This window comes from Sarcophilus harrisii, chromosome 6, assembly GCF_902635505.1.
Source record: "Sarcophilus harrisii chromosome 6, mSarHar1.11, whole genome shotgun sequence".
Taxonomy (NCBI): domain Eukaryota; kingdom Metazoa; phylum Chordata; class Mammalia; order Dasyuromorphia; family Dasyuridae; genus Sarcophilus; species Sarcophilus harrisii.
This window is the reverse complement of record NC_045431.1, coordinates 78,095,703-78,107,771: the sequence shown is the minus strand read 5'-3', so window position 1 is coordinate 78,107,771 and position 12,069 is coordinate 78,095,703. Positions and strand designations below refer to the sequence as shown.

At 32.9% G+C, this 12,069-nt stretch overlaps 1 protein-coding gene across 7 annotated transcripts in view; it reads right to left on the bottom strand.

Moving 5' to 3' along the window:
- ARFIP1 (ADP ribosylation factor interacting protein 1) overlaps positions 1–12,069 on the bottom strand; it is a 146,733-nt gene that overhangs the window by 35,631 nt on the left and 99,033 nt on the right. For 5 of the 7 annotated variants that reach the window (XM_031941800.1, XM_031941799.1, XM_031941801.1 and 2 more), the window contains one exon: positions 7,463–7,637. In XM_031941800.1, coding sequence (XP_031797660.1) covers positions 7,463–7,637 — 175 coding nt within the window. The other 2 variants (XM_031941803.1, XM_031941802.1) reach the window with 2 other exon arrangements.

Sequence of the window (12,069 nt, the reverse complement as noted above, 5' to 3'; positions counted from 1 at the left end):
CATGCTCAATGTATGCTTAGAAACTTAGAAAAATATGTATTCTCAGATCCCCATCAATTGGGGAATGGCTGAAAAAGTTATGGTATATGAATGTAATGGAATATTATTATTCTATAAGAAATGACCAGCACAATGATTTCAGAAAAGCCTGGAAGACTTCCATGAACTGATGCTGATTGAAGTGAGCAGAACAAGGAGAACATTGTATACATATACTTTTGGAGAAGATTTATATATAATACACACACATACACACATAAATAACAAAAATGAAAAAGGAGGTGGTAAAATGGACTGTCAGGAACACTTAGGAGAATAACTATTAGTTAGCTATCTAAACCTGGACAAGCCACTTCTCTGCTCTTAATTTTCACATGTCTAAAACAAGGGAAAGGTGAGACTAGATAATTCTAAGGTCCATTCTAGTTCTAAAATTCCCTGGGAAAATTAAAAAGTGAAAAAGTCAACAGTTAGGGGTGAGAATAAGACTAAAACCAGACATAAGACTACAATACAAAATAGCAAGAGGAAGCCAGTGCTATTGTAGGCAGAATAGGAAGAGCACAAGAACGTATGTTAAGCCTCCTTTATATAGTATGCTAACAAAACCATTACTGGAACACAGTATCTTATAAGATCTAGACAAATCATAGAAAACTGAAGACATTCAGCAATGGGTAACCAAAATAAAAAAGGGGAAAAATATTTCTCATGAGAAAGATGGTACAGCAAGGAAGGCGCTGGGGCCAGAATAGCTTGAGCTGATTCTTGAATTCTCAGTATAAGCATTTACACTTCTGAAATCAATAAAAGCTTGCAAAGCAAGCCTTGATTTTTTGTGGATTGAGTGAACTGTGTAAACTCAAGTGATGGAGAAAATGTTAAAAATGCAGATTGACCAACCATTATGGAGAGCAATTTGGAACTATGCTCAAAAAGTTATCAAACTGTGCATACCCTTTGACCCAGCAGTATTTCTACAGGCTTGCATCCCAAAGAGATCTTAAAGGAGAGAAAGGGATCCACATGTGCAGCCCTTTATATAGTGGCTAGAAACTGGAAACTGAGTGGATGCCCATCAATTGGAGAATGGCTGAATAAATTGTGGTATATGAATGTTTTGGAATATTATTGTTCTATAAGAAATGACCAATAGGATGATCTCAGAGAGGCCTGGAGAGACTTATATGAACTGATGCTGAGTGAAATAAGCAGAACCAGGAGATCATTGTCCATGGCAATAAGAAGATTATGTGACGATCAATTCTGACAGATATGGCTCTCTTCAACAACGAGATGATTCAAAGCAGTTACACTTGTTCAGTGACAAAGAGAGCCATCTACGCCTAGAGAGAGGACTATGGGAAATGAGTATGGGCCACAACATAGCATTTTCACTTTCTGTTATTGTTTGTTTGCATTTTTTGTTTTCAGGTTTTTTCTTTCTTTCTAGATCTGATTTTTCTTGTGCTGCAAGATAACTGTATAAATATGTATACATATATTGGATTTAACATATATTTTAACATATTTAACATGTATTTGACTACCTGCCATCTAGGGGAGGGGGTGAGGGAAAGGCGGGGTAAATTTAGAACAGAAGGTTTTGCAAGAGGGTTATGCATTACCCATGCATATGTTTTGTAAATAAAAAGCTATAATAATAATAAAAAAAAAAAAAAAAGAAAAAAATTCAGATTGAACATGAAAGTTATGTTGTTCATTCAAGGTCCTAACACATCCCATGGGTTGTTAAACATTTTTTTGTTGTGGCTTGCACATAAAAGTGAATTTTTAGACAAGAATATTAAGAATGGAAAAATTTTTTTTCCTGTCACAGTGAAAACAAGATGAAATTAAAGAATGAAAAGCAGAGTCTCAATAAAACTGTTAAACTGCAGAACTCTCTCATAGCTATGGGGATAGAAACAAGTTCTAGACCATGAGATTTAACAGGCATTATGATTAATCTTAAAGCTAGCTTAAACCTAGCCCTATATTTCAAACATATCAAGCTTCTGTATTGTATCCCTTTAAGAAGTCACATATAGTCTTATTATGTAGGCTGTAACTGGAACAAATGCCAACTGTATTTCTAAGAAGGATCTGCTACTACACATTTAGTTTCCAAGGGAGATTAAGAAAACAATTCCTTCCACAGTAATTACTTGTGTGCATTTTCAGTAGAGGATTCCTCTTTCATTATGCTGTGACCTTTGAAAGCAGCCGGCCAAAGGACAGCTCACAAGTCTTACTCTGGACCTCAAGGAAGCCATTTTAAAATATAGACATTTTTGAATTTTCTTAAAACTTACCATGTCTTTGTTTTTTAAAAAAGATTAATGACATAAAATAAGATATTAAGTGATATACTAGAATATATTCAATTAATCAGGAGACAGATTTGGGCAGATAAAGTTAATGTTTTATATCCCAGATCCAGTTACGTTACTGATGAAGCATGGTATGATCTAGTTAAAAAATTCTCAGAGAAACTCAGAAAGCCAACAAGGCTAGAGAGAAAACTGGGAGTGAGAAAAGATTGAAAACCAAACACTGGTTTGCAATATAAAACACCAAAAGCAAGTCCAGCACTATTCTAAGTGAAATAGGGAAAGCAAAGAAACATATGTGAGGGGAAATAAACCTTTATTTAGTTTAGGGAACATATGATTCAAGGGCCATTTTTCCTCCAAGCTACTTCTGGCACTTTTAAAATTCCTAGTTGATAAAGATCTTGATTTTTATTTAAGTTATGAAAATGAAGAAAAGAAGATTCCAATCAATACAAATATAGACTAAATGCTTGCTGTATGTAAAACACTGTGTTAGGAGCTGGAAGACATACAAAATTTAGCCCTTAAGAGTTTAAGAATGTTTTTGTTTAACTTTAGGTAGGGATTTTTAATTTCATTTTAAGAATAACAGATTCTATTAATGTTTATATATAAAATAAAATTTGGATAGTTTATGTTTTTAAAGGCTAGTATTAGTGAATGAATTAATCTTTTCCCATTAGAGTTTTAGTCAAGATTGTCATTGTATTTAAACAACTATGGAGGAAGTGGGTTTTATATATTCCCTTTTTTTCCATTTCATTTTATTTTTATTGTCAGCTGAGCAAACAGCAAATAAAATGGACATTTATATGGATATACTAGAACAGATAGTTGTACTTGAAACTGTTAATCTTTAGCATGTCGTCTTTCTTTTAATTATATAAAAGTGAACATGTCACTTTCAAAATTATCTGGCTTATGTATAATTTTTTTATTGAAGTTTTTTATTTTTAAGACATATGCAAGGATGATTTTTCAACCCTGACCCTTGAAAAACCTTGTGTCCCAATTTCCCCCCCTTTCTTTCACCCTCCTCCCTTAGATGGCAAGTAATCCAATTATGTATAATTCTTTCTGGATTTCCTCTTGTTCTCTCTTTTACTTTATTGGGAACCTACTCCACAGGTGCTTCCTAGCCAATGAAAATAATAAAATCCTTGTAACAAATATGCATAGGCAAGCAAAAAATAATTCCCACTTACCCAGTCATGTCTGTTCTCCCTTCATTAGTGATACATATGCATAAAACTTATTAGTCATTCATCTCCCACATATCTGTACTCCTCTCCTTATGGATGAGTCTCTCATATTCCTTCCCTTTCAAACCCTTTACTTTCTCCTTTCTTTTGCCTATCTTTTTTCTTTAAACGACTATTACAAAAAACCGGAAGTATACATATATAGCTTACTGAAGATTTATGCTCTTTTATATAAAAACATTTTATATTATTTCTTTATTTAAAAAAAAAATTAAAAGTGCCTCCTTGCATACTCTTGAACTAAGGCTTGAACTAAGTCCCAACCAGAAATTGGAAAGGTAAAAAAAGAAATCCTAACCATAAAGAATTACCTTTTGATTGTTTTTAAGTCACAATACACCCAAATTGTTTCACAAAGCTCTAAGCATTTTAAGGAATGAAGTATTCTAAAGTAGTTTTGAATTAATAAGAAAAGGTTAAATGGTATTTTCTGTTAAGATTTGATGCTTCATCATGATAAACTGGTGACCTTGGGTTCTCAAAGGTCCCACTAGCAGAATCTAAGCTCTGGCAGGTCCTGGCAAGCTATCAAGTACAGACTGGGGGACATGTTTATTATTGTCCAGTGACCTGTGGGAGATAGGAGGTTGGAGAGAGTGAAGTTTGGTGGCCAACTGCTAAACATTTTGGCAGAAATGATATTGAAATCTATGACATGATAGATCTTTTTAATTCTCTATGTTCTAAACCTGGTTTAGGGAGACAGAAATAGGTAATATAATTCAGAAAAATTCATCAAGATGGCTAAAATAAAACAACTCTGGTACATAATAATGAATTACATGAAAAAGCTCAGGATCAGAAATTCTTAACATTTTTTGGTAACACAGACCCCTTTGATAGTCTGGTTATCCTTTCCCCAAATAGACAAGATAAAACCCATAGGATTTCAAAGGATAATCGTACTAATAATTATCAAAATATTAAAAAACCAAATATATGGACCTCAAATTAAGAGCCCCTGCTCTAGCTAAGTGGAGGATTACTATTCCTGTTTTGTACTAGATCTTGCTCCTTTTTTTGACCTCTTTATTGCTAACTACAGCTATAATTTGAAGAAATAACAAGAAAACCTCACAGTTGATATAGTTTATATTGCCAAGAAACAAAATAGAGATTAGAATCAATTCTTATTTCGCCAAAAGGCTCCATCTTTGCTAAAAGCTAAGGAAGATAAAAAGAATAAAAGTTGCTCAATCTGACTACATAAAAACAAACAAAAACTAAGAAATGACTCCAAGTCTTTATTCTAATTATAGTTGCTGCTTAAAACAACAGTGAATAACTACACCTCTTTATAATTTTAAAAAGTACTCTTTGAAAAAACCCCCCAACATTTCTTTATAATTTTTCTTAAAGAAACAACTAATTATAGTAACAAAGTTTGATAACATCTTTGGAAATTCAGAAATTACGGGAACTTTTCTATTGGCCTCAAGCTACAACTTCAACTTCCTCTGGTGGACACGTCCTGCTTTCTTTTATATCATGTTTTAAATGGCTAAAATGAAACTCATTCTCCCATAAAAACAGCCCCAAGTTCTTGGTTTCTACCAGTAACAACTTATAACTTACATAATTTATGTTGGAAGGTTTGTAAATGCTTTCCTAACCATGTAAACATAGGTAGTTTGCCCCTATTTTGCTGATGAGGTAATAGAAGTTCTCAGAATTTCTGGGAAGGGCTTTAACTCAAGCTTTTGGGAACCCAAGCCCAGCAGTCTATGTAGTCTGCTATACTGATCTTGGCCCCATCATTTTCTGTCTTCAGGCGTGTTTTTGATTATTTTTTCTACATTACAAGTTACCCACTTCTCAGTCCTATCAGTCACCAAAGTCCTATCAAATTTCTTCTTTGCAGCCTCTCTCAAGTCTTTCTTCCTTTCCATTTCTATCGCTACTCCTACTTCAGGCCTTTATCACTTCAAATTTAGTTTATTTCAAGTCTCCTAGGGCTCAGTCTCTCCTCCGAAGCTCTTCTATACATCACAGCACTAATCTTCCAAAAAATACTATTCTTTTCATATCATCCCAGCTCAAAAACTGCCAAAGGCTCCTCACTCTTTAGTTCAAAGATCCAGAGAAGGCATTTGTTTTTCTCTTTAATTTGGCTTCAAATGATCTTTAAAACCCCATCCTACTACCTCTTAACGTAAACTCCTTATTCTGGACAGTTGGTTTGCTCATTACTCCTTCCAGTCTGACACAGAGTGGGTTAATTTTTGTTGTTTTGAATGTTGGCGCATTTCACAATTCAAATTCTACTCATCCTTAACGTTTCATTCAAGTTCCAATGCTCTATGAATCCTTTAATTGGCTTAGTTCATAGTAACAATTCTTTCCTCTGTTCCTGTCAGCTCTAATACTTATTCGCTAATATTTATATCATGTATTGTGTTGGTCATTGGCATAAAACTGGATAGTAAACTTGAGAGGAGAATCCACATCTTTTACTTTTTTGGAACCTTCACAATGCATACAACAGAGCCATACAAATAGGAGATGCTATAAAATGAATAAATAAATGTCAACTGACTAAAAGAAACACACTATAATAAGGACACTGTAATTAAGAGAATTATATCTCTTTCCAAATTGATATAATGTTGAAGTGTTAATGAAAATATGTTCACCTATTTTCTCTTTTCACTTTTAAAAGTTCTAAGTGGAGTTGTTCTCGAGACAGAACAATGCTGTTCGGTTCACAAGGTTTGGGTGAACAGAGGTCATGTTCTCTGTTCCCTTCCAAGCCACAAATGTTAGTTTTTATGCTGTTTGGGCAAAAGAGTCTCTTTACCTTGGCATTAATACTGTAGAAACCCCAAACCTCAAAGCAGGAATCATGTGAGTAATGTGGCCAGAAATAGGAAGTTATATTATGTGCACATTTTTGAGGAGGCTGGTTTATATCATTCAAATCAAGTCAAACCAAGACTCTTGAAGGCTATATAGAAAGCACATGTAGCTATGGATGGTATTAGGGAGAGCCATTTATTTCTACCAATCTGAATATTTCTTATGAAGAAATCTGACCAACAAAACAACCAACTTTTGAAAAGATGAAAAAAAAAATGCAAAAAAATAAAATTTTCTTTAAAACTCAACTCGAATTCTACCTGTTCCAAGAGGCCTTTCATGATCACTACAGGGAAAATGCCATCTTGCCCTCTCCAAATTATCTTTGTACACATGTCCTTACTTTGTATACATGTATGTTGCTGTTTCCCTTGCTGCACTGTTATCTCCACAGGGGCAGGTGTTGTTTTATTTTTTGCAAACAGAGTCTAAATATATGGCTGGTGTTTAATAAATTCTTTCTGATTAAATGATTCAAAAAGCATTCTCCTGTGAGATTATTGTAAAACCAAGAGTAGTCATAGCATGGTTTCCTTACTATCTTCAACGCTGTTCTTTGACTTGTCCTCCTTTATAACTTATATTACAACTATAATGTATTTTAAAATTTAGGACTTAAAATATTCCATGTGCTTTTTTTATTTAAAAATTTCAAAGCAATTTACTACTGAATAGAATATTAGGGGCTACAAATAGGAAAAGCACTATTCTTTTGCTCTGCTAATTGTTAAATGTGAGAAATGTAGTAGAGCAGAGTAGGTGGCAGATGTTATAATGTATGTATACTTTGTTAACTTTTTATCACCAGTGACCTACAAACAGAATTCCTTATTGTGATTGTCATAGGAGAAGACAGATAATAAGACCAAAAATAATTCTACTTTACCTTTTTAAGTTTCTTTTTTCTATTGCCTCTGTTAAAAAATCTTTCACACAGTCAACTACATTGAATTTAAGGTTTGTAGAAAATATCTACAATGCACCTTAGGGAGAAAAGTATAAATTTACCTTATTTTCTTCTAGAAATTTCAATTTGATAGATACATCATTGCGTATTTTATCATATTTTTCTTTATGTGCTTGGAACAGATGCTGTGACTGCTCAATTTTTGGCAGAGTGTTTGCATCACGTGGTCCAAGATTCAATTCTTCTAAATCAGTCCGGTATGCATCATATTCAATCCTGGCAAGAAACATAATTAAGAAATGAGAATCATACTTTAATATATGAATAAAATAAGTTTATCAGACAGGTTAGAAATATCGACATATTTACACATAAAGTTTAATTTTATAACTAGCTCTCTCCTGAAATTCATGGCACTTAGTGGTGTAGGATGCCTGAGAATATGAAAAAATCCTAGGCTCTCCCCAATTTTTATTTTTAAATAATTTTCTAATCACATTTAACACACAAAACAAGCAAAACAACATACTACACATCCCTAAAGAAGTTGCAGTTTCTACAGAGGAGAGAATAGTATCTCTTGACTATGTAGACTTTGCAGCCACTGGTGTAGCTGCAGCAACTGCTTCATGGATTTCCTTTTCCTACAAAAAGCACAAGACAAAAGGATCAATGCAATAGAAAATCAAAATCATATGACTAAGTCTGCATGGTAGACAAAGAGTGTACAGCCCATATAGTTCTTTAGTGCACTAAAACTTTTAACAAAATTTAACAGTTTGTAATAAATTTATATATGTAATTTATAGCGGTAAAGGATAAAAATAAATGAATATTACACAATATGTATGGATTTATGACATTGATTTTTTTTCAAGTTTTCTTTACATACATAGGCATCACCTATACTTTTCTACTGGATGCCACAAATCTCTACAAATTTTCATTTAATTAAAAATAGTACATTAATAATGAAAACTGTGAATGTGAAAATTGGGAATGCCAAGGGATGATTGTAATTACTTATTTAAATACAATATTGTATTGAAAAGGTTCAGAAAATCAGTTTCTTCCTAATATTACCCCTTCCACCTAGACTGTAGATCACTCAGATCATTTCATTTATCAGACATTTCATTTAAATTGAAAACCAGTCCTCTAAACATAATGACAAGGTCAAGGTCATAAGATTGATCTCTATATGAGTCAAATGATCCCTTTTTGGCTTTGTTCTGTTCCACAACCATGGGCTTTACTCTCCCTAATGGCTATTAGCTTCTCATAAAACTTATCATTGATGAAAGATTACTTTTCGAACAACATTTGTGACAAATGACATTGAAAATATATGCTATTCCAAATTGGGTGGCTGCAATTCTAGATTTTCCAATAAAAAAGCAAAAACTGATATTATTAGAAGTGCTAAATAAAGTTGTGGATAATAAAATTGTATCCACTGTTTACACAGGTATCACAGAAACGTATCTATATTGATCACTTATCATACTTCAATATTGCAATCCTGTTATGGAGAAACATCATTTGCTGCTTTGAAATGCTACTAAAACTCCAAAACATTCATTTTATTGGTAATAAACAGGTCACAAAGCAAAAAGTAACAACTGTTATAAAGGTCAATATATAGGACATACTGAAAATTGATCACACAACTGAAGAATATAAAAAGCATAAGAATAAGCAATATCTTATGGGTTATTATACTGACTTATGGTCATAGGTGAATAATGTTCAGTCAACTAATTAGGTTTTTAAAATAGTAAGAAACTATGAACATGCCATTCAGGGGGATACTAGTTGATTACTGGAGTTTAGGATAATAGCTTCTTTGCATACAACATACAGATAAGTGCCATCCTATTAAGAGAAAGAAGTTGAGAGATTTAAACTATAAACTGGGCAGAAGGGAATAGACATCTCTTCTATAGTATGGTTCCACATTTGGTAATCCATTTTAGGTTCTCCTTCATTCTGAATGCACTTTGTTCTCCACTGATTTACAAAAACCAAATTTTTCATCTAAGAGAATCAATTTCTAGAACAGAAGCTGGTGCCTCATTTGTCTTTTGTTGGAAATCTCAATTAAGAATGACATGTTAGAGGACGACAATACAGAAGAGAGAATCCAATGATGAAGTTATTAACAGCTTTAGATCATAAATTGTCAGAGGGAGGACTATGACCTGACTTCTCAACTATTCATATTTTGAACAACAATGTCTATAGTTATTTTTTGATACAGATGAGTAATTTGGTTATCAATTTAAAAGGCATCTCTGTCTAGTTATCTCATCAAAAATAGCTCTATTTTGTTTATTATGTTAATCCTTTTCTGTAGAAACAAGACAGCAGGTTTTCTAACCTGATTCAAATGTTTAGTAGATTAAGATGAGAACCCCTTATCTAAAGAAAAAATGGGCAGGGTATAAACTAAGGCTATGACAATAGATAAAAAAGGAGGAGAGGGAGAGGTCAGATATGGGAAACATCATAAAGGAAGAAATAGCATGATTAAAAGTGCTGTTTATATAGACAGAAAAAAGGACAATCATGAACTGAAGAAAATAGTCAATGTTAGAAAAAAGGTTTTTATTTAGCTGATTCAGGATGGTAAGTAAACAACACACAATTTCTAATTAACTTTTGTTATAACTATTCTGCTTATGTACATTATGATGAATATTTCGGTATTTTCAATTCAACCAAGCTGAGATTGAAACAAATACTACAACTTATAATGGAATGAGCTTCAATATTTGTCATATTATTAATATTATGGAATTCTAAAGCTAAATACATCAGATTGCAATCAGGTTTCCTCTATCATATCTCAGAAAACTATCCTAGAAGATTCCACTTCAGTCTTTGAATTCAAATCTCAGAAGCACCTCCCTCTAACTGGATGGCTCTTTCCAGAATCTCCATTCAAGGAAGGACCTATGTCAGTTATTTCTTTCTTTTTTTTTTTTTTTTAAACCAGGCTGTAATCTGGATTCCTCTGTCATGTCCCCTTGCTGAGCCTTTCTCCTCTCCCTTCTCTTCTTCAGCTTCATTTTATGTATTGCCTTTTCCTATTGGAATATAAGCTCTTGAAGGTATTGCTTGTATTTATTTATATTTCTAATACTTGGCAGCAGTATCTAGCATCCTCATTGACCAAGTGCCAACTGAATGAATATATGGGAATACTTTCGGGAATTTGCTTTTGAGGAAATTTTTTATAGAATTTGTAGCTTATGTCATATTCATGAGGAAATTTTCCAAGAGATAAAAAAATTCGAATTAGTTTTGACCACATTTGAAAATAAACTTTTAGTAACATGCTACTTGAAGATCTGTCAAAAGAATAAATGATAAAAAAGTATTTTTCAGTGTATTCTACATGTCCTTAAAAAGATGCTTTGAAAAGCTGATCATCTGATGTTTACATATCTTCCTATGAAGAAACTGAAAATACTTAGTAAAAGAAAAACAGACACAAAAAGCTAATTCCCACATTTATCTTCCTGTGATGTAAGGATAGGACAATGCTATTCAACAGTGCAGTTATGAAGGTATTATTGGAAGAATACTGTGGTTACAAAGGCTTCTGCTTTAGGGAAGAGTATGAGATCATTTGCCAAAAGTAATCTAGCTTTTCTTCCTCTTATTCAATTATGGGCCTACTTCACAGGCCAACCACAGTGTTTTCTCAAGAGTCATAAAATAATATAGTCTCTGAAGATTTAAAGTGTTTTAGCACCCATTGGAAAATTGGGAAGAGGCACAAGAGAAGTGAAGAATATAATATATTGCTATTTATTAAGAACTGAGAAGTGTCCTAAAGGATAACATCACAGGGATATATATATATATATATATACACACACACATACATACCTGGAAAAAGAGGTAGCCTGGTGACTTAAAAACAAGAGATGGACAATCCCTGTGCTCCACTGTTATCCTTGCAAGGCTGAGAGATTTAGAGGAATGCCTGTAGGTAATTTTCTAAATTTTATTTAGATTTTATAGAACAAAAGTTTCACAGGATGAGGTATAAATGGCTTGTAATAAGCATCACTAGAAGGAATACCAATACCAACAATTGAAGTAGGGATAGGATTGTTTTTGCTAACATTTTTGCAACTTTATAAATACTCATGAGAAAATATTCCTTCTAATCCAATCTACTTAAACATTCTACCCTTCAAGAGGACTGAGGAATCCCTGTAAATTATAACTTTCTATAGACCTTTCACAGGACCCTTACCAGCTAGATATCATCAGTAACTAAGATAATATTTAGCTCTAGGAGAGCATACATCTTTATGTTTCAGAATCTCAGACCATGATTATTTGTACTTCTCATGAAAATACACTCAAATTACAGTGAGGTACTGGTTAGTTAAAATAATGATTCGTGGTTAAAAAAATGATTCAAATACATTGTCCCATGTATTTGAATTTACACTATTTGAAGTTATAATTATGCAAAATATGATAATAAGATTCCAGCTCAATGAAAATATACAGTGCAAATTAGAATTCAAATAATGGATCATTTCACCAGATTTACCACACTCATCATCTGCACCAAGCAGCATCTAAACTTGAAAGTGAGGGGAGGATGACATTAAGATACTTTACATCTAACAATAATCTTTCATTTAAGGCTTAACCATGTTACTCTCCTACTCAGGAAGCTTAG